General features: G+C 28.1%; 1 protein-coding gene across 1 annotated transcript in view; it reads left to right on the top strand.

Annotated features, from left to right (window-relative positions):
- The window catches only part of LOC117182232, a 38155-nt gene that overhangs the window by 9106 nt on the left and 4268 nt on the right, over positions 1 to 24781 (top strand). Inside the window, exons 2-7 of the mRNA XM_033375317.1 lie at positions 5693 to 5794; positions 15242 to 15313; positions 16207 to 16308; positions 18040 to 18141; positions 21588 to 21650; positions 23634 to 23717. Coding sequence (XP_033231208.1) covers positions 5693 to 5794; positions 15242 to 15313; positions 16207 to 16308; positions 18040 to 18141; positions 21588 to 21650; positions 23634 to 23717 — 525 coding nt within the window. The remainder of the gene's footprint in view (positions 1 to 5692; positions 5795 to 15241; positions 15314 to 16206; positions 16309 to 18039; positions 18142 to 21587; positions 21651 to 23633; positions 23718 to 24781) is intronic.

Below are 24781 nucleotides of genomic sequence, written 5' to 3'. Positions count from 1 at the left end.
ATTTAAGTTCAAAATTCAAATTCTAAATTTAAAATTTTAACTATTCCGTAGAAAATTTCATCTGCCGTTTTGAAAAGATAACAGTCTTTTTCAAAATTATGATTGTTTGTTGTTATAAATGAACTTATTTGTTGAAAATTAATTTTTTGATAAAAATTGTATTTTTGGCCTGAAAATTCAAAATTTTTATAGATTATTTGAAATTGTATCTATTTTGTTGAAAATTCATTCATTTGGTAGAACATGAGTTTCACTCTTTGATTATAAATACATTTTTTGTTGAAAATTAAGTTCTTGGTAGAAGTACTTCATTAATTCTTTTTTAATTTCACCTATGGTTGAAAATTTAACTTTTTTTTTAAAATTCGATTTTTTCTGTTTAAAAAGTAATTTTTTTCATCTAGAAATTAACAAATTCCGTTTTTGTTCACTACTTTTTCATCCATATTAACATATTCCATTTTTGTTAAAAAATTCATATATAATAATTTGAAAATTTAAATATTTTTGGAAAATGTACTGATTCTGATGAAAATTCGTCCCTTAGTCTCAAAAATTAATCTTATTTCTTCAAAATTAATCCTATTGGTTTAAAGTTTGTATTTTCCCTTATTATTCTCCTTTTTTCTTGCAAATTTTTTTTTGGTTAGAAATATCAAATATTATATTTTTGATTAGGAATTAATGTTTTTCTAGTGAAAGTTCAAGTACTCTTTTGAATCTTTAACTTCTTATTAAAGAATTAATATTGTCTTTGTTAGAAAATTATTATTTTACTTAAAAAATAAAATAATTTTATTTAAATTTTATTTCATCTTTGACTGAAAAATATGTTTTCGTTGCAAGTTAAACCGTTTTATTTAAGAATCGTCTTTTAGTTTCAAAATTCTTCTATTTTTAGAAATTTGATTTTTCACGTTCAAAATTTGATCACTTAGTTAAAAGTTCATTTATTTTGTTAAAAATTTTACTTTTTTAAAATTTATCTTTTAGAAATAAAATTCATTCCTTTGGATTCTTCACCCTTTCTTAAAATTAAACTAACTGGTTATAAATGCAACAACTTGGTCTAAAATGAATTTTTTTATATTCATCTATTAGGGTGAAAAATGATCATACTTGTTAGAAAATTTATCCTTTCTTATTTAAAGGTAAACTGTTTTCTGATTGATAAAGTAACAAAGTCTTTGAGATTAATTTGATACATTTTTAAATTTTTGAGAATTACGAGGCAAATAGTGATTGATACATTTTTCCCGGGTGTTAGTAGAAAGATAGAAACCAAGGTCTATTAAGCGCTGTTTTTTATTTCTATATTGTGTTCCGGCTGATGAGATTTTCTATTTTTTGTAACACGTGGGTAACCCCATTGAAATAATTCGTTATTTTAACACATTTTTCGGGCATAGAAAGCGGTGGAATTGATACAGAATTATCATTTTTTTAACCATACCTGACAAGAAAAATGAAAATCCCTATTGAAACTCTGCTTCTTCCCCTTGTGGTTTTTATCCAATTTTGTGGTAAGTTTGACCACTATAGTACTATAAATATAAATAAATAAATAATATTATACTATATACTATGTATACTTTATAAATAATACTATATTAAACATTTATTTTTCTTTAGAAAGTATCGGTTTTTGCTTTAAGGATTGATCTATTTTGTTCAAAGTTGAACTGTTTCATTGAACTGATTAGTTGCTGGTGCAAATGGTTGGTTAAAAATTAATTTTTTTGGTAGAAAATCTTTTTAGGCTGTTTATGGACGTTAAAAAAATGATGCTAATAAAATTTACTCTTTATCGGTATTTTTTCTTATTTTCATAATTTTCATTTCATAACTTTCTCATCAGTTTAGCCCTATCAGCTAGAATAAATATTTCATTCGTAACAATGCACCGTGCGCAAAAAAAACTTTCGTGGACAAATTGATTTTCAGAAGACATTTATTATCTGATTTTAACTTTTTTTTTAATGATAGCTAATAAAATTTCGGAACAAACTGTCGTGGCCGGTTTTAAACTTTTTGTTTGATTAGGAAAAATATTTTAAACAAAATTTACTTTCGAAGTATACCGGAATAAAAATGATTCCGTGGGGACTGAGGGCCATTCGTCACTGAATTCACACTAAATTTGAAAAATTTATGGAAAATATAGTTTTTTCTTTAATTGATAAGAGTTAATAAATAAATTGTTACTTTGAGAGTCATTTTTATAAACAAATATTCGTATCAGATATTTTTGATCTAACAAATAAACTGTTTCTTTTTCCTCGATCATATATTACTTGGAAATAAAAGCGAAGTTTCATATCTATTCACAAAATTAAATTGTAATTAAATTGTTAATAAAAATAGAAATAGTGGACTGTTTTATTACACCATTAAAAAAGTTTTAATGTAGGTTATTAGCAGTTAACTACACACACAAAAATATAAATGCTGAAAAACAGCCGAAATAATGATTTTGTTAATTAAGATTGGTTCAGAAATTATCAAATTTTATCTATTCATAGCAAAATATCATTACTAGATAACTGGCCATAATTTCATGAAAAATCAGTAATTAATCTATAAATATTTAAAATGATGAAAATTTGCTTAAATAATTGTTTTTTACAATGATAAATTATTTACTTTTTTAAAATGTACTTAAAATTTAGAAGTTAGTTATTTACAGATAGTCGCATCGAAAAAAAAAGTTTATAACTCCAGAAATAGCCAAATAGTGCATTTGTTAATGAAGGTAGTTTAAATTAATATTAATTTTTATTTTTTGGCCAATTATCGTACTTAGGAAAGACCTTATTTATTTTTTATTTATTCTGGCAAAAATACCCTATGTGGATATTTTTTTTTATCAAAATTGCTTTTAAAATAACGAATTTTTTTATTAACTTTAATTAAGTCAACTAAAAACTATTTTTGTCCATTCATTATACAAATTGAGTGCAAATCAAGTGATGAATCGCCACCAATTTCCAAGAAACAATTTCGATTTACTTATTTTTTTATAACAAATATTTTTAAATTTTCATTTCTATTGGATCGTTGTGAAATAAGTGAAAAATGTTAAAACATGTTTTTTTTTAAATATGGCCTTCTTAAAAGATTTTTTTCACAATTTCAGCTATAGAAATATTTAATTAAAAAATTAGAAGCAGTGAAGTTGTAGAGAATGTTTTCTACCAAAAAATAAGGAAACCTTATTAAACTTTAAAAGATTTTAAAAAATTTGTGAAAAGACACAGGAAGAAAATTTCAATTGTAAAAAAATTATTAAAATAAATGTGTTTTGTATGTTTCGAAAGTTTTTTTATTAAAAATAATGCACTTTGTTTGAATTTACGTGATCGTTGTTATTATCTGGTATCATAAAATCATACAAAAAATTTGTTCCCGAGATTTAATTACTCCCATTTTCAAGAAACATCCTCTTGTGCTCGTTTTTCAACTACAATGCTACAGGTTTGTCAACTGAAAATTCAGTTGAATCATTATTGGCGGAAAATTAATAGTTTTTTCGGTATTTCCAAATTTAACTATTAAATGTTTTAATAATAGTTTGTCTTTTTTGGTGAAAAATTGAACTGTTTGGTTGAATATTGAACTACTTTTTTCAATATTTATCTTCGTAGTTGAAGATTAAACTATTTTATTTAAAATTCCTTCTGTTTTTATTCAAAGTTAATTTTTTCAATTGAAAATGTCAGCTTTGTAATTATTTGGTTTTATATTCATAGTTTTTTCATTTAAGATTTATCAATCAATAGAAAAAAATTTGGTTTAAAAAAGGATTTAAAAATTTTGTATTATAATCACTTATCGGTAAAACGCTTAGTTATCGTTTTAGTCGTTTAAAACACCATTAAAACTATAACAATTAAAGAATCAGATAAACGACACAAGCTTTTTTGACAACATTGATTTACCCAAAAGAAAAACTAATTTTTTCACTAAATAGTTTTTTGATATCAAGCGAATTTTTGTTTCAATCGTGCAAAACAACAAAAAAAAAGTTGTACACGCAAAGTAGATCTATAAATTAATCAATTATTTTTTGTTGGAAGACGCAGCTTTTTTTTAAGTGTCAAAATTCAAAGTAAAAATTTAAATTCTTGAACAAACGACACAATCTACGGAACAAATTATTAGAAAAAAGTGGCTTACCTAAAATAGAGCTCCAAATCTGTCATGAATATTTTTTTAAAGAATAAACATTTAAAAAAATAACTTTTTAGAAAAACGAAACAAGCTAAAATAAAATTTTATTTTACAAAATTTTACCCTCTTGCCAAATTACAGGATGGAACGATAATTTGAATCGACTAGGAATAATTGCAGCATTAAAATAAGTTTTTTGATGTTTTTTAATTTCCAAATATCAAAAATTAAACTTGTAATTTTCAACACCATAAGTGTTTATATAGTAAGGGTGGTTTTTGATGATTTTTTGTTGATAATTCTTGATATAAAAAAATATTTTTAGCGTTTTTAAATTTTTAAATATCATACATTAAAACTTCTTCTTTTTATTATTGTAGATTATTCTTATTTTATTGATTTTTTTGACCAAAATTGATTTATTTCTAATTATCTCCAAAGGCATTTATATACTTGGAGCTTCATAAAACATAAAATATACAGATTGGAAGTACTAATTTATTCAAAAAAATGTCCCACACGAATTCTTTCTCGTAGAATTGAAAAAAAAATTATTAGAGTATTTATTGCAATCACTAACTAACAAAGTTAACTACAAAATAATTAAAGCATTTGTTGTAAACATTTTTTAAATGAAAAAGTAAATTTTTGTTTCACTGAATTTATCCTACAATAAACAAACATTGATTTAAAAACTAAATATGAGACAAAATAACAATTTTCGTAATTGTTAGTAACAATTTTTATTAGAAAATGTTAGAATATGCCGTTTGATCGTATAGAAAAATGCCATTTATCGCTACGAGCCGGGTCTACAATTCATAAATAATGATGATAATTAATAAATCCATAATAAGGTCAGTAAAACGTCATTTTTGCAAAGATTAAATAAAACTTTATTTATGTGATTTACGAAAAAAACTTTTGCCGAAAACAATGTATTCCTTATTAAATTTTAGGAGAATCATAATTATGGAATTCCTTAGAATTTTTTATTAATTTATCATAAATATTTTAGGAAACTCTAATTTCGTAATCAAACTGTGCAGGAATTTTCAATTGCACATTGTAAATAAGCAAATACATTTTTCTTAACAAATTTCTTAAAGAGAATCAATACTAAAAAGTATTTTATTTTCCAAAAATTAATTTTAGATTTCGTTTTCTGCTTGGCCGATGCGTAATTGCTCAGATTGCTGAAATAAAAATTGTCAGCCACTGGACGATATTGAAAAGGGAACGATTTCAGTTTTTTCAGAAATTTTATAAATTTCTCTAAATTTGAGAAATGTATAAACAGATGTGAAAATTTATAGTAATTTATTGTGATTTACGTAAATTTATAGAAAGCCTAGATTCTAAAAATATATTTATTCAATAATAATTTGAAACCTTTTTCTTTTTTTTAACACTTAAGAATCTTGGGATTACATTTGTCCTCTCTTTATTTTCAGCCAGCAGACAATTTTTGGGGTTCGTTGAAAAAAATGTTGAATAAAAATTTCTATATTATATGTTACAGATGGAACTGATCCGCCAACACTTGGATCTCAATCATCAAGAAATGCACATTCTAGAAGACACAAAGACATATCATCAGATCAATCAAGTTACAGCAACCATGGTAAGTATATTTTAATTTTTCTAAAGTAACGAAAAATCGCTAGGATTCCGAAAAAAATCCAAATTTGATTTCTTACCCGCCAATAAATTATTCTCTGTGTAAATCTCAAAAGTTTAAAAAGGTTTATGAAATTGGTGGAAATTCACAAAAAATGTATGGAAATTTGTGAAATTTTTTTTTCACTGAAGATAATATACGCTTAAAGGGTAAAAACATCATTTTTAACATTCCCTTATTTTTCCTTGTAATATTTTTACAATAAGATCCTTCATAAACGGAATTAAGCAATATTCCAAATATAGAATTAAAACCATCAAATATACTAATTTATTAAGAAAAAGACTTTGCTACTATAAAATATGATTTTTAAACAGAATACTGGAATTTTCGACAAAGTAATTAAATTAAAAACAAAAAAGTGGAATTGATATCTAAACGAAAAGAGATTGAATTTCTATTAAAAAAAAATTAATAAATTTTAAAACAACTGGAAGCCAAAAAACGAATTTTCACAACGGTAATTGAATTTTCATCCAAAAAATGTACATTTTTAGCAAAAAATTTTTTTCAACTGAATAGTTAAATTCTCAATCAAAAAGATAAAATTGCACTTTAAAAAAGTTTAATAATGAACTTAACTCCCAACCACACAGTTAAATTTTTAATTAAAAATAGCTATTTTTAATGAAAAGTTCAACTTAAAATCAAAGATATGAATTTTTAACTGAAAATTTGAATCTTTAACAAAAAAATAATTTTTCCAAAATGTGGTCCAACCAAAATTGCTAAACTAAGTTTCTGAATCTTCAAGCAAAGGATATTCGTTTTATCAGTTAAATTCTTATCCATGACTATGGAATGTCTACTAAAACAGATGAATTTTTAAATTGAAAAGGCCAATTTTAATAAAAATAGTTAAATTTAAATCTGAACTAGATTTCAGTTGATTTTTCAAGACGAAAATATTAATTTTAATATTAATTTTCAGTATAATAATCTAATTTTCAACTAAAGAAATAAAATCTTAATCGAAAAGGTTAATATTCCACTAAAATAGAATAATTTGTAACAAAAATGCATGAGTTTTCTACCAAATATTTTAATTTTTAATGGAATTTCCAAACTAATACTTGAATTCTTAATCAAGAAGTTTAATTTTCTGCCAAAAAAAGACAAATTTTCAATAAATGGAATAATTATTTGCCGAAAAAATTAAATACATATTTCGGCAACAAATGATTTAAACTTTTAGTTTGAAAATTTAATTTTCACTTTGAAAAAAGTAATTTTCATTAAAATAAATAAATTTTGTATTATAAAATTGATTTTTTCACCAAAATAAGAACAATTTTGAAAAATATTTAATTTTAAATTAAAAAGCATATTTTCAACTGAAAATATCAATTTTCAACCCAAAGTGAATGCTTTTTAAAAAAAACTTAAATGTCAAACCAAATATTTTAATATTTCATGAAATTTCTAAACTCTAATAGTTGAAGTTTCAACGAAAAAAACGAGTTAAACTTCGGAGAAAAAAAAAATTTTTGAACCAAAATGATAATCTTGTATTCAAACTGTGTAAGATGCGAAAAAACACAGAGCAACAAAACTTGTGCACCGAACAAATATCTACAATTTTTTTTTTTTTTTTTTGGTTGCTTTTGCTTCCTCTAACAGATCATCTTATTAGTTAAAATTTTATTAATTGTTTGAAAATTAAAAATTTTTGATAAATACTGTTTTCAGGTTGAAAAATCAACTATTTTTACAAAAATTTAATTTTTGCATTAAATTTACATTTTGGTACCGGGAAGTCATCTGAAATCATTTCTGAATAAAAATGTAACAATTTGTTTGAAAATTCGTCTTTTTAAGTATATAAATTATCAATTCTAGTACAAATTGCATATTTCTGGGTAAAAACGCAAGTTTTTGGTTAAAAATTTAATGAATTTGTTGAAAGGTCATACATTCTGGTTGAAAATTCAAATATTTCTTTGAAAATTTTATATTTCTTAAATTAAAATGCAAATTTTTTATGCTTGAATATAATAAAATAATTGAGAAAATAATTGAAATACTTGAAATTGTGTGATTAATTTTTCCACTACAAAATTAATTTAGAATGAAAAGAAACGATTTTCCAAAAAAATAGTTCAAGTTCCAACGAAGGAAAGCAGTTTCTGATCATAAGCATATTTTCAACCAAGTTTACAACTTTCGAACAAGTGGTTGAAGTTTCTACCAAAAAGATGAATTTTTAACCAAGGGGATTAATTTTCTACCAAAAAATAAAAATCTTCAACAAAGTATATACAGAAATTTTCAAAGAAAGAGTAGAAATTTTTACGAGATTAATTCCATACCAAAATATGATGCTGAGATTTTCCATTAATAGGTGTGACCTCCTACGAGTATCTTCTGCTGTATTTTTTCTTTATAGTAATGGATTAAGATAACATGTCCTATCATGACTTACGTTTTCTACTTGGAGAAATCCTCGTCATATTTCCAATGAAAAAGACAGATCGTAGACAGACCTTTTTTGATTTTCAAAATAAATAGAATAATTAATAATCGTAGAGAAAATAAATGCAAATGAATAAAAATTAGAAGCAACAAATTTAATCTCAATTTTACGTCTTTCCATTACTTGCCTCTTCTATTTATATATGTACTCTTGGGCGGAGCTGTGTGGAAAAGGCAGTTTATAGTCTGACGTAGTCGAACATCTAAATAATTAATTATATTAGAGAAAATGAATTCTTATGGATAAAAATTAGAAGCAAAAAACTGAATTTCCATTTCACGTCTTCCTATTCCTTGGTTCTTCTACTTATATTTACTCTTGGGCCCATCTGAGTAGAAAAGGAAGTTTATCCTCTGAACTAGTCTAATATCCGAGTAATTATTTATACTAGAGAAAATAAATTCTCAGGGATAAAAATTAGAAGTAAAAATTGAATTTTAATTTCACGCCTTCTCATTACTTAGCTCTTCTACTTATATTTACTCATGGGCACAGCTTAGTAGAAAAGGAAGTTTATAGTCGAACATATTCTAAAATCTGAATATTTAATTATAGTAGAAAAAATAAATTCTCATTGGTAAAAATTACAAGAAAAAAACTAAATTTACATTTCAAGTCTTTCCATTACTTGTCTCTTCTACTTATATTTACTCTTGAAGACAGCTGAGTAGAAAAGGAAGTTTATACTCTGACAGAGTCTGAAATCTGAGTAATTAATTATACTAGAGAAAATAAATTCTCATGGATAAAAATTAGAAACAAAAAATTGAATTTCAGTCTTACGTCTTTCCATTACTTGAATTTTCTACTTATATGTAATCTTGGGCACACCTGAGTAGAGAAGGCATTGGCAGGTCTTGTCTTTATTTACCTTTTTCACTTATACACTCTTGGGAACATTTATAACAGAAGTTTATGCATAAAAATGCGACATTATATTAATTTTCGAAAAATCCAGATATTTTACTATAGTAGAGCAAATAAATCCTAATGAATAAAAATTATAAAACAAAAAGACAAATTTTTATTTCACTTCGTTCCGATACCTTTAAAGGGACTTGATAGTTAGACGAAATGTGTATTAATTTTTAAAATATCTGAAAATCAAAATATCTGAATATCCGAAAATTGAGTCCATAGTGAAACATTTGATTAATTCAAAAGAAAAACTGAATAATTAATTAAAATATAGTAGATAAAGTATACATTTTACTTTTGAGAATTACTTTAATATTTTTTTATTATTTTGCATTAAATTTTATTTTTAGCTACCCTGGCACTACACATCATTTTGATAAATTTATATTATTATAATCTCTAGCGTAAGGTGGTCGCAAATTTTTTTTTTTAGATATATGTAATATAGGCGAAAAACTTTGTTATTACAATTCTTATTGTAAATTGTGTAATGTTTAATTATTAATGTTTTTTAGAAATAAAACAAAAACTCTGTTTTTTGTCAAGAAACTATTAAAAAAAAATTTTTAGCATTTTTTTGGATAAACACCTTCAGTCTGATTACTACTTTCTCATAGGAAAATGTATTATATTCTTGTAAAATTTGACACTCCCTTCCGTTTTTTACAAATACACGCGTTTTGATTGTGTCTGCATGTCTGCCTGTCTGTGAGCACGATGAATTTTGGAAAAAATTAATATATTAGATTGGCCTTTGGTACAATCTTTTAGTGTAAAAAATGAAGGTCTAGTTCGTTAGCCAGCCATTTCGGTTAAAAATTCAAAAAGTCTGCGCATTAAAAAATTTTTTTATTCCACTTTATTTCATGATTAAAAAATCCTCTTTACAGTTATTCGTAGTATTTGAAAAGACTTGAAAGGACTTGAAAAGTCAAAAAATATCTAAAACTTTGTTAAAATTCACCTTTTGGCAAATGATTTTCTTTTTAGTCTTTTTCTTCAGAAATTTAATTACTTTATTTGTAATGTCACTTTTAAGGAATAAAAAATAACTAAGCTGCTAACAAGAAAATAGTAAAAAGTTAATGCATCTTTACCGCAAAAAGAAATTTTTGTCAAAAATCAACATTTTTCTTCTCTTAAATTTTCTTCATATCGTGCGTTGTTTGGCTTGGAATGTCCATTTATGTTTGATTTTTTTAATTTTTAAAATGCTATAACTGACAATTTTATTTTTATCGATAAAAGTCATAAGGATAAAATGTTTAAATTATGGTAAAAATGTAAAAATTGGAAAAATAAGTAGGAAACCAAGACAAACGGCACAACAATTTACAAAAACTTTTCATTTTTCTGAATAAAATATTCTTATTAATTTCGTTCATTTATTTGATCAAATCTTATTATTTATCAATTGTTTATTTAATAAATAACTATTGTTTGAACGCATGTGAATTTATTCAGGGTTATAAATATTAATTAAAAAGAAATTAATGGAAATTAGAAAGATGAGAAATTAGTAAGTCAAAAAAGGAACCAGATTGCTCAACAGATTTAACTTTATTTAAAACAATGAGATTGCAATTTTTTGAAACTTAAAAAAAGATTAAACACACAAATTTATTTTCTTCTGAGCGCACATGACAGGTAAAATGTAATTCACCTTCGTTGTTTTGTTATTTCCTCGTATCAAAAGCATAAACAATTTCAATTTCCAAAATAAAATTTTTTGTAATAACAAGAGTATATAATAATGTTAAAGCGAGTTGAGTGAATTAATGAATTATTATATGTAACTAATTTAAATTTCCGAAAATTTTATTTTATTTTTTTTTCAGATTACAATAGGGTTTTTTTGGTTATTGTTTATTCGTTGTGGTCCAAATTTGGTCGCTGGATTCTTGTTTTGTTTAACAGGATTTTTCATCAATTTGATTATTGGACGTTAAATGGGATTTTTAATTTGGATTTTGGGCTAATTTAAATTTCGTAAATTTTGCAATTTAAATCAAAACTACTCATTCGATTAAAAAGTAATTTATAAAAAATTGTAGATATTTCATTTGTACCAGCGAAGTGGAGAAAATTTACTGTTTGATTAAAATTCATATTTTGATTTTGAAAAATATAATGAAATCTTTTTTGGGTGAAAAATCAACAATTTATATAAATCTTTTTTTTTAGTTTAAAAATGTATCTGTTTTAGTAAAAATTTCATTTTTCTTTCATAAAAATTTAAGTTTATGATTGGAAATTTAACAATTATGTTGAAAATTCAACTATTTCGTAGAAATTCACATTTTGTTAAAAACTTATATTCTGGTACCGAAAAGTCAAACTGAAATCTTTTAGACATCCAAATTAAATTTTATGGTTGAAAGTTTGTCTGTTTCATTTAAAAATTATTCTGTTTTAGTAGTAATTTCATAATTCTGGATGAAAATGGTCTGTTTGATAATTGTTATTTTTTAAATGAAAATTTAAATACGTGGGTGCGAGTTTAACTGATTCTTAAATTTTTTGTAATGAAGGTTTATCTCTTTGATTGAGCGTTTAGCTATTTTGTTGAAAATTAATTTTTTTGTTGAAAATTCACATTCATTAGTTGTAAATTCAATTTCTATGGAGAAAATGCATTTTTTTATTCAAGGTTAAAGAATTTAGATGGTCATTTTTTCTTGTGCGTTTGATAAATTTTTATTTATTAAAAAATTCGGCTTTTGAGTATTAACATTCATTTTTTAAATAAAATAAAATCAATTTTGTGCTTTAATACTTAAATTTTCAACAAAAAAGGGTTATTAATATTTAAGCCGAGAGAAATGAAATCTCGTTTTAAGGAAAATGAATTTTAAAACGAAAAAGAAGAATTTTCAAGCAAAAATGTGAATTTCGAGCAAAAAAATTAGTTTTTAATTAAAAATTTTAATTCTGAATCAAAAAGATAAATCTTTATTTAAAAAATTTAAAAATTATTTTAAAAAGGTGCTTTAACAAAATTTTTGAATTTTTAAACAAATAATAAAATTTACAAGTAGGAAGGTAATCTGAAGAAGCAAGCAAATACAACAAATTTATATAAATGCAAGGCAATTAAAATTCTAACAAGAATATTATATTAGAGTAACCAAAAATATTCATTAAAAAATGCTCTAATTTTTGCCTAACCAATGCAAAATTTTTTTTTAAATCCCTGACTTATTTTGAAATTCTCTTTGACTGGGTGAGTTTTTCACTTACTTTACCCGGTTTAATCGTATTTTTATTATTTATTCGTCATTTTATGTTTAGGCTTAAGTTTCATTTTGTCTTGCTATGTTTCATACTTTATTCTTATGTCTCTTTTGTCTTCGATCTATGTTTAATTTAAGTTCGTTTCATTTTATTCAAGTTTCATTTTATTTTATTTTTTTACTTTGATCTATGTTGGATTTAAGTTCCTTTTCATCCTATGTTTGATTGAGTCTCTGTGTAATCTTAGTTTCTTTTCTTTAATTTTCACATCATTTTTCTTATTTTAGATTTATGCTGTATTTCAACCTCACGTCGCTTGATTATTATTTTTTTTATTTTTAAGTTACCAAATTGGCGAAACAACGGCAATTTCGGAACACTACCGTGCGTTTCAAAAGTTGCCGTCTGCGAGCGGCCAGACTAAGGAGAAGGGGATGCCGAGCTATTGCTCTCTCTCTCTCACCTACCCGATTCCTAGTCATCCATCCTACCACGGAGTCTCTCTCTCTCTCTCACCTAAGAGGTCGGTCAGCTCTCGCAGCCCCGGTACCCTCGCATCTTTTCTAGAGGTCGGTTAGCTTTTACAGCCCCGTCACCCTCGAATCTTTACTAGAGGTCGATCAGCTTTTACAGCCCCGTTTCCCTCGAACCTTTTCTCCGCTAGAGGTCGGTCCGCTTTAACTGCCCCGCAACCCTCGAACTTTTCCTTTCAAGAGGTCGGTCCGCTTGCAAACAGCCCCGCAACCCTCGCACTCTTCTCAACGGGATCGGTCAGCTTGTAAACAGCCCCGATTCTCCCTGAGAATCTCTCTCTCTTTCTTCCTGGGACTCCAAATCCACCCGTATGCCTGGTCCTATCCAAAAGCGCCGTTCCCGCCCCTGCAAACAGACGCGCATTCGCCGTCGCCTTGCAGCCCTTCGCGATTCTCTCGAAGCGACTTGTCGCCCAGAAGGTCTTTGCCCCTCCTACTTCTCCCAATCTCCTAAGGCCATTGTGCGATCGGTGGTCATCATCCCATCTCATCTCCACGTCCAACTTCCCACTCCTCCTTCCTCTCCCGCTTCCTCCGCCCCCTCAAGCCTCTCGGAGCGTCCTCTGCCCGAGGACAGCGACGATTCCGAGAGCAACTGGAGTTGCCACTACAGCACTGCTTAGTTCTGCTCCCAGTTTCCACCGACCACACTACCTTGCCCCGACAGCGCCCGGTCAGAGCCCTGTTAGTTTCCTGCATCTCAGGCAGTTACCAGCCAACACCGCTTTACGACGCTCGGGTTTCGGTTTCCACCGGCCCGCAAACCAGTCTGCCCCGACAGCTCCCGGGCAGCGCCCTGTCAGTTTCCTGCATCTCAGGCAGTTACCAGCCAACACCGCTTCACGACGCTCGGGTTTCGGTTTCCACTGGCCCGCAAACCAGTCTGCCCCGATAGCGCCCGGTAGGCGCTATCGGGGCCTACCGAGCCCCAATGAAAAATTCTTTTATTTTAATGGTTTAAATATTCAGAATTTAAAGCTTAAAAATTTTAAAGATTTTTTATTTAATTTCTTTAACCTTTACCATTTTCAATTAAAATGTTTTTAACTTTAAAGGATTAGCTATTTAAAGTCCTGTCATTTAGGAGTTGCAAATTATTTAATTTACAAAAATGTCATTTTGAAGGTATGTATTAGGGAATTTTTTTATAGTTCAATTCATGATACTAACCATACAAAATTCTTCCGTCCTCAAGATTTGAAATGAAAAACTCTCTAATTTTAAAGAATTTCAATTATAAACTCTTCAATTTTGAAAGATGTGTGAATGAAAAATTTTTAATTTAGAATTTTTTGAAGATAAAACGTTAAGAGTTTTCAATTTCAAATTTTCCAAATTTGTACAATTTCAAATTTTAATTATAATTAACAAATAAGATAAGATTCTAACGAAGAATCTACTAAATCTATTAAATTATTTTAAAAATTTCCAACTAATTGTTTTCACCTTAAACAACTGTGATGATTTAAAAACATTTCTTTGTCTATCATATATTTTAATAATATAACTTTCTTTTATGTTAATATCGTTATTAATTATTAAGAATACAGACATACAGTAATACTTTGGTTTTAAAAACTTATAATAAGTGCAATTACCGCCTTTTCTCAAATTGCAGATGGCCCCTCTTTTCTGTTAACTGTGTTTTTCAAAAATCATACCTCAATTATTTTTAAAGGTATTAAGAATTTAATACATTTTTAAATAACCAGTTGTGTCTTTTTTACGATTTCAACGAGGTGAAAAAATCAATTTTTGGCATATTCCGTTTAATGTCGCTTTTTTTTTAAATCACAGCAGAACAATTTTTAAATTTGCAAAAAATGAGTTATATGAAGAAAAGGGATCCATATTATTTAAAACACGATTGGTACCAATTCAGACCACATAGGTTTTCAGCACATTTTACCAGAACTTCAAATAAATATACTAATTTTCTGGCCATTTTATCAAGCCCCCAGTAAAAAATAAATTAAACTCAGTATTTTTCAGAGACGTGAATATATTGCTGGAAGTAAAGTAAAATCTGCAGGAAATCTGTACATTTAAATGATTTTCTTTTTAAATCCTCTAATAAATCATGCTTTCCATATGAGTACCAATCACGTTGTAAATTTTACAAATAATCCTTCTGCATGATTTATGAAGAGAGTTTTGAAGTCACCAATAAAAATTTTTTCGGGGTTCTTTAAAAAAATTCTTTATTACGAATTACCATATTATATCTAACAGCTCAAGATTTACCTCAAACCGCAACAGATCATGGACATACCGATTATTATGCTTCAGGTTCTAGCCCTCCACGTAAGTACATTGTGTTCTTTTAAGTCAAAAAAAAAAATGATTCGGGACGCAAAAAAATCTAAATTTTATTTCTTAATAGCTGAAAAAAAGTTTTTGCTAAACTTTGTTGGAACCTGGAGATCTTTAAAACAAGTTTCAAATTTTAATTTTTTAAATTCATATTCTTATGGGAAAAGTAATTGAACATTTATATTCTTGGGCAAAAATGTTATACCTTTCCCTGTTTTAAAAATTAATCAGAAAAACCCTTTTTTTGAAAAAATTTGCTTTTAGAAATGTACACCAATTTTGGTGTCTCCGACTTTAAACTTACCACAAAAATTCAAAAATCCAAAATGGCGGTGGTTTTTAAAAAAAAATTTTAAAACTCAGTAATAAAAAGATATTAGATTAGAGTACAGCAAACTAGAAAATGATTTTTCACTGGGTTAGCCGTATAAAAATTTGATAAAAAATATCAGGGGAAAAATTTGTTTCAAATCTTTTTTTTTCATCAAAAATTAATTTATTATTTGTTTCAATTTATTTTTATATCTACTAGGCAGCAAAATTAAATATAGTGTGAAGTATTATATTTAATTCTCATCTGTTTTAAACAACGTTTATATCAAACAAATTTAAATTGTTTATAATTTTTCACACTATTTATAAACCATAAATAATTTTTTCGCCTGGAAATTGATAATACGATGTCAAAATAACATAATTTTCCGAAAATACAAAATGTTTGGTCTCTAGGTTCTCAAAATATATTCACTGGATAAAAATTTCGTACCTTGATTAATATTAACTGAATTTGGGATGACATTTGAGCTATTTTTAGTTAGGACCAATATATTTTTTTTATATTGAAAAAAAAACCTCGAATAAAAATCCTATATTATCTTTTACAGATGAAAGTATCCCATATCCATCTGTAGATGAGCTGCATTTAATGAGAAATGGTATACGGAGGAAAGCATCAGAGATTTTGGGTCCAAATTTTACTAAAAAATGTAAGTATACAATAATATTATGAATTAAGAAAAAGATGCTATGATTAAGAGAAAAATCAAAATGGCTGTCCATTGAATACTTACGAAAAAAATTTTGAATTTGAAGTTTAAGTGTACATGATCTTATAGGAAATGAGTTTCGCATTTTTTCTATGGCTAAATTGCTGTAGCTTTTTCCGTTTTAAAGTAAACTCGAAAACACCGTTTTGTCTACAATAACAACAAAAAACAAATTTCTTTAAATTTTGAAAATTCTTTAAAATTTAGCAAATGTTTAGAAATTAATTGCAAATTATAAAATTTAAAGAAATTTATTGTATTTTTTTGAAATTTATTAAAATTTATTGAAATTTTTTGAAATTTATTAAAATTTATTGAAATTTATGCTAACTACATAGACATTTGTAAGTAAATAAATTAATTGGTGAACCAGAAACGCGCAGGCCCCATCCAAAAATTTGTTTAGGTGTTTCGTTGGAAATATTTACGAAGTGAAATTGTCGGAAATTGTTTTATAATGTTTTCTTTTTATCATGATATTAGTTTAGTTAATTATTGTAAATAAACATAGCGCATAAAAATTTTTTTGTACTTCAATATGCGCCTTTGGTTTATTGTTTTTTGTCATTAAAATTAGAATTTTTAACTTTTCATCAAAAATCCAATAGCTATAATAATTTTTGCTTTCGTGACTTTTTTCATTTCATGCATTTATTCATTTATTGTCTAAGCATTTTTGTTTTTTTTTTGTTTTCGTGGATTCTGAAAATGCTCTAACTCTGTAAATTTTTATTAGTCGAAAATAGATGTAAGGATAAATTGTTCGAATTTTAGAACACTACGAATAGCCGTACATCGAAATTTCAAATCTTAAATAAAGTGGTCTCAGAAATTTTTTAAATCCTCAAAAATTTTGAATTTTCATCCAAAATAGCCACCCTGGAGACTGCAATGTACACAAGACGTTGGGAAGATTCGTAGTTTTACACAAAATTAAAATCCGCCACACCTAATTTTGACTATAATAAATCATAGAAAAGGCGTTAAATCTATTATTGTTATTATTCAAAAAATTTTATGTGGAGAGCTTTCTTACTAAAACTGACACTTTTAATAAGATCAGGTCTTATCGAGCTAAGCTAGTAAAACCTTTAATTTTCTTGGAACGAAGCAGGGACAACATCGTCCCAAAATTCTTATAATTGAAAAACTATTTGAGAACATCTAAATTTTACATAAAACAAGTTTACTAACTTTTCTTTCAAAACCCAATTCTACAAACAAAAAAAACCAGGAGCATCAATGGGATCTCAAATCTCACATGTCATAGCCAACATCCTTATGGTAACCTTTGTAAAGTTGGCCCTTGTTCCGTTACGTTGACGAACCTTTAGTCATTTGGAGACATGTTCATCCTAAATTATATTGTCCATCCTACGCTTTTGAAAAGTTAATAATTTGAAAAAGATTTACAAACAAAAATCGGCGCTTTAATTTAAAATAGTTAGAGCTACTGGTTTAGAGCCTGTAACTATCCACTTTTTCCGCCATACACATAATGCAGGGTCGCTAGATTTTCAAAATGTATTTACTTTATCGAAATTTGATAATTTGGTTAATATCAACTGACTTTGGGATTACCTTTGAGCTATGTTTATTTTGGACCAAATGCAAATTTTGGAAATTCGTAAAAAAATTATTAAATGAAAATCCCTTTATTATATTTTACAGATGTAAGTACACCACCTCCATCTACGCTGGAGCTGCGTTTGCAAGAAGAGCAGTTACAGATGCGAGCGCAAAACATCTTAGGTCCAAATTATAGACAACAATGTGAGTACCTAAGAATATTATAAATTAAGAAAAAATCGTTATGATTTAGCAAAAAATTAAAATTTGGCTTTTAATTTAGGTGACTTCCGTTTTCTTTTTCCTTCAGTTTCACTTCTCTTCCATTCCATGGAATCTTTACACTCATTCACATATTCTGCTCGTTCTGTTTTCGTGCTTTTCTTGATAAATCCCCTCCCTAACCTCGTTTCTCAATGTAAATATTTCTGTTTATGGCCCATCCTGTCTGTCCCCATCCCTTTTCTAAATACTTTGGTGTTCTTTCCCTTTTTATTATTTTAAACCATTTATTATATTTTAAGTCCTCAATCATTCTCCATTTTCAAAATAAACTGTCTTTTCTTGTCCCTTGTCTCTAATCCTTAATAGCTTACTGAATCCCTCTCTTCTATATCTCTTAAACTGAAAAACTCCCTCTTTTCTTCTTCCTATCCCTTTAGTTCTACCTCTCTCTCTCTCTCCTTCCGTCTGCCATCTTCAAATACTTTTTCGCCAACGCCACCCGCCCCTTTCGTCTCAAATTTCCATGCTTTCCTTCATACTCAAGTACATAATTTATCCCTTTCCTTTTCTTCCAGCCCCATATCTGCGATCCCTAACCCAATAAAGTCTATAATAGAGAATCAGATAACCACATTCTCCTTCTCCAATCTTTCTTGAAACTTCTTTTCCCTATTTCCGTTACCTGTTTTATTATCCCTGCTGCTTTTTTATCCTTTCTCTTATATAAGCCTTGTGATATCTATTATTTTTCCATGTAAGTATTTCTGCAATTCAGTAATTAGGCCTGTCATCCCTTCTTCATTCTTTGTCGTCAACACTACATCGTTCAAGTATGCCAGCGTATATATATTTTCTGCTTCCATCCTAACTCCTCCATATCCCTTCCTCTTCATTTCTTCTTCTAGGTCTCCGATTAATATATAATATGAAAGTGGGCTTAGAGGACAATCTTGCCTGAATCCTCTCCTACTTGCTCTCTTATCGTTACTCTGCTTTTTCTCACTCTAAATATTTCCGATACCCTCTTTATTTAACCCTTTCGTATATTATTTTTACCATAATTTTTTCTATCTCGACTCTGTCGAAGAAGTTGAACGCCTCTTTCAAGTGCGGGAATATTGCTATTATTGCCCTTCCCTTTGTTTTTTTACTATGGGTACCTCTACCCCTATTTTTTCCCTTGTTCAGTCCTCTTCCTCATCTTTTTCTCTAGAATATTTCCCTTCTTTTCCGAATTTTTTCTTTACTCTTCCTAGCAAAACCATTAAATATTTTTTCCATGTGACCATTTCAGTATCTTGGATTACTCTATTTCTTCCTTTCATCTCCTATAGTCCTCTACACCACTTTTTTCTTGTCTCAATTTCCTCCATTTCTTTCAGACCTTCTTTTTCTCTTTGAAATCCTCATCCCGTCCACCTCTATTCACATCTTTAGTAACTTCTTTTTTTCTTGTGCACTTTAATTCTCTTTTTATTTCTCCTATCATTTTTTTCATTTCATTGTCGAAATTTTTCTCTCCCATTTTTATATTTTTGTCCTTTCCTCTAAACTGTTATTTTCCTTTCATTGGCCGATCCTTTTTCCTGCTCTTTTTACCTTAGCTTTTTTTTAATCCATGTTACTATTACTTTTCTCTCTCTCTAATGACACTACTAAGAGAAAGTGATCCGAATCGATATAATCGATATAATCTCCTACCTCTAGTTTCTTGAGCTTCTCTCTTACCTCATTATCCACTATAAGATAATCAACTACCGTTCCCCTTTCTCCCCCTGAGCGTATACATTCACCTTCCTTATCTCTTTCTATATTTTCGTTTAAGACAAACATCTCAACTCTTCTAAGATTTTTAACAACTTCTTTCCCTTCCTATTCAGTACCTTATCTTTTAATATTTTAACTCTCTTACCTTCCCATTTATTTCCTCCTATATCTCCTGTTTTTACATTAAAATCGCCACCTACTATAAGGCTAATCTCTTTCTTATTTTCCTCCATCCTTTTTTTTATCTCCTCTGCTTTCTCCTGCATATCACCGTACATATAAACCCCCACTATCTTCCACTTCTTTCCCCCTATATTTACCTCTTCTAATATTAATCTAGCCTTTCGTTCTTTACTCTCTTTCTTATCTATCTCTGTTACGCATTCATCCCTCACTTTCGCCACCGTTTATTATATTGCTTTGTCTTTTTTTATTGTTCCTCTCTGAATTTTGAACGCGTTATTTGCAACCTTTTGGTAACCTTGCCGTTACTCTTGACAATCACTTTTTATCTGGCCACGTCTCCATCATTACTACTTTATCCCACTGCGTCAAATTTCTCATAAACTCTGTATCCTTTCCCTCCAATCCTGCTATATTCCAGTAATATATGACCCATTCTACCTTACAATCGTTTCTTGTCTCTTTTTGCTTCTTAATATTTTTAATTTTCCTGTCCCCCTTCCTTTCTCTTCTAGTTTTCCGTCACCTCATTTCTGACTTTTTCTTCTCTTTATTTATCCCAATCCCACCATACTTCGTATAACTGTATACTGCCACACTTCACCCTCGTTCTTTTTCTATTACTTCTCAATCTCTACTTTAGCATCCATCCTTTCTAGAACATTTTCTACTTTTTCCTTGTACTTCCTCTTCTAATCGTAAACCCTTTATCACTATGTTTCTTTTTACTTCATCTCTTTCTTTACTTTCTAATCTTCTTTCTATTTTCCTTATCCTTTCCCTCTCATTACTCACACTCACCCCTACTCCAACCTCGCCTTTTAATTATTCGGTCTTCACTATCCTACTTTCCAAACGTATTACAGTTTTATTGTGGTCATCCTGTTTTTTTAATCTTTGTTCCGAAGTTTTCATCCTTTTTTTCCAAATTCTCACAAACCTCCTTCTATTTTCGCAACTCTTTTCTAATTTCTGCCAATTCTAACATAATTTTTCGTTTTAATTCCTCTCCTCTTTCTTCCTGCGGTTTTTCGTTCATTCGTATTACCTCCAACATCATTTTACACAATTCCTCTAAATGAAACTTTTCAATTTCTACTGTGCCTCTATATTCAACGATTTCCTCTTTCTTCTCCTCGTTCTTCCCCCTCTCTCTACTTTGACCTTTTCTCGGTATCGTTTTGATAATTTTCGGGTTGTTTATGGTGGATCTCCTTTCTTTCTTTTCTTCGCTACTTCCTCTTTCTTCCATATTCCTCTTCCTATTTATAAACTGTTCGATTGAGCCAAAACAATTTGTTCTCAACCTCTCCATCTCTATCGATATCCTATATTAACCCCTTTTCTTTTCATCTTGGTTATAATCACCCGAATTTGAGATAACATTTAAACTGTTTTTAGTTTAGACCAAAAAAATAATTTTTAAATTCGTTAAAAAAATTATTGAATAAAAATCCCTACATGATATCTTACAGATAACCTTGCATCACGGCCACCAATCCAAAACGCAGGGCTGCAAGGACAAGGAGGGAATATGCGTAAGTATATAATAATTTTTTGAACTAAGAAAAAAATACTGGGATTTAGAAAAAAAAATCAAAATCGTTGGCTCTTGACGACTTCTAAAGCAAATTTGGATTTTTAACTTAAAAAATACATATTTTTATAGAAAATTAAATTCATAATTTTTCTCTGTGTAAAATTCTGTAGTTTTTTTCATTGGCTGAGAAATCGTTTTATATTTATTGAAAAATTGGATTTTTTCACTGAAAACTGAAATATTTTATTTTTTTCTGCATTTATTTCTACTTGGTTAAATTCGAACTAATCTGTCAACAATTTTTAGGGAAAATTCTTTTGGGAAATTCTTTGGATAATAAATTACCCTAAAATTCGATAACTCAGTCAAATTTTAAACAAGATAATAAAAGAAGCCAGGATTATTTAAGTATTATTTTTCATCAAATAGGTTGCATAAAGTCCTGGTTAAAAAACCTTATAGGAAATCCAATCTAATTAAAACCAATCCACTAAAATCAAATCTGGTTAATTTCATTCCAATCACAATCATATTCATATTATTTATATGAACAATAAAAATTATCTGACTTCGGAAAAATGCAGTTTTCAATAGTTTGCAGCATTTCTATCCAAATTCAGATCAATAATATTTCTGGGCTTTACTGTGGTCCAATTTATTTAAATCCACTCCAATCTAAATCATTTAAATCCAATTCATTCCAATCCAATCTATTTATTATATAATCCACTCTAATCTACTTCAATCTATCTCAATTCATTCCAATTCCAATTCTAGAAGTTCCATTCACCTATATCCATTTGATTCCAAAACACCCCAATATAATCAAATAGTCCAATCCACTTCAATCTACCCTAACATTTTCCATTCCACTCTAATCCAATCCAATAAATTTCAATCCAATTCTATTCATTCCAATCTATTTGAATCCAGTTTATTTCAGTCCAAGCCCATTCATTACAATCTAATCCAATTGGACCATTTAAAATCTTATCCTATCAATTCCATTCAAATCTAATTCAATTCATATAATTTCATTTTACTCCATTCTGATCCAATTAATTATAATCTATTCCAATATATCTAATTTAAATCCAATACAATCTATTTTAATAAATCCAATTTATTCGAATTCAATCCACTTCAATCCAATCAATCCCAATTCACACCAACTCATTCCAATCTAATCGAAAAAAATCATTCTAATTCATTTTAAGTGACTCCAATCCACTGGAATTCATTATAATCCAATCTACTACAATCCTTGTAAATTTATGGCAATCCATGTCAATGCAATTCATTCCAATTCAATTTCAACTATTACGATCCATTTCAACTTAATTCATTGTAATTTATTCCAGTTGAGCCCAATTTAACCAAATACAATCTAATTCAATCTAATATAGTCCAACTCATTACAATCGAATTCAATGCAGTCTAGTCAATTTGAATCCATTTCAATACAATCCAAGCTAATTCATTACAATAAAATTCAAGCTAATTCATTAAATCAAATTCAAGCTAATTCATTACAAACAAATTCAAGCTAATTCATTACAATCAAATCCAATCCTATCCATTCCATTCAAATGTACTCCAATATAAAGAATTCCATTCCATTCCACTCCAATTCAATTCATTCCAATCCTCTCCAATACAACTAATTTAAATTGAATTTTCGGATTATTTTTTTAAAATTTATAATGATTAATTGGATGTTAAACTACGTGACTTTTGGTAAAAAATCTATCATTTTTAGCAGAAAATTCAAATATTAAATTTTTGCTTGAGAATAGTGAATCGTTCTTAGTAGAAAACTCAATTAAGTGTTTCAAAGCTGAACAAAAAACAGTTAACAAAGTAAATTTGAAAATTTAAGTAATTTCAAACCTGTTCCTATGAGAAAGAAATGGGGGGCGGGGTGAAATAATACAAAAACGAAAAAAGTATTTTTTTTATCAATGTAAATTTGTTCTTAAAGAATTGAATCAAGACAGGCGCCCAAACTCATCCACATCCAGCTCATCTCGGACCAAAACTGATTCCTCGAGCCAAAATTCAATTAGTAAGTTATTATTTTTAAGTAACTCGTTACCTTGTTCCCTGAAAGTTATTTGGAATTCAGACTCCCCCCCCCTCTTTTTTGAACTCACTTCAAATTAAATAAAAGAAAAAAATTTAATAATTAATTCAAAAATTTAGTTAAATTTTTTTTTAAAATTAGAAAAGAATTAGTAAGAAAACATTGTTTGAATTGAAAAAAGTAACTACCGCGGCGTTTCATTTTGAAAATTCAACTCTTTTGGTAGATATCTGACTTTTTTGCTTAAAAATGTAAGTATTTGCTTAAAAATTTATCAGCTTTATTTTACAATAATCAATTTTGTTTTAACAATTCATCTTTTTTCATTGATTCGAACCACTTTTGATTAAAAGTTAAAATCTGTTTTGGTTTTAATATCTGAGATCGCACTTTATTTTCGTAATAGTCTTTTCTCAATGAAGATTTAACGTTATGGTTGCAAAGCTAACTCTTTCTTTGAAAATTTATTCGATTTTGTTGAAAATTCATCATTTAACTGAAAAATGGATATTTTTTATTAAAAATTCTAATTTTTGGTTAAAAATTTGGTTGTAAATATGCAATTGGTTCATCCTTCTTTCTGTTGATAATTCTACTATTATTGGAAATCCAGTGGGCACAAAATTTGGCCACGTCTTCACGACATCGTTACGACATCCTTACGACATCCTATGTCCATGTCGTTTCGGTGTCTTTGCGATATCGTAAACACATCGTCAGATAATACGACTTATTTAAGATATCGTGAAAACACCTTAACGACATGGACATAGGATGTCGTAAACTTGTCGTAAAGATGTCGTAACGATTTCGTAAAGACTTCGCCAAACCTTGTACCCACTGGGAAAGAGATAATTCTACCTTAGTTAAAAGGGGGAAGGTCGGTAAGGCCGGTTTTTGGCCTAATTTATTTTTGGACCAAAAAATTTGAAAAAATCATGTTAGTGTCTTATAAGTATCCCGAGTCGATTGCACGCTAAACGGACTACCCTCCACCCCCCAGCCACCCCCACCCCCCTACAAATATAGGAAACACCACTACCCAC

The sequence above is a fragment of the Belonocnema kinseyi genome, chromosome 10, assembly GCF_010883055.1.
Source record: "Belonocnema kinseyi isolate 2016_QV_RU_SX_M_011 chromosome 10, B_treatae_v1, whole genome shotgun sequence".
In the NCBI taxonomy this organism is placed as follows: domain Eukaryota; kingdom Metazoa; phylum Arthropoda; class Insecta; order Hymenoptera; family Cynipidae; genus Belonocnema; species Belonocnema kinseyi.
This window is presented reverse-complemented; position numbering and strand designations above follow the sequence as displayed.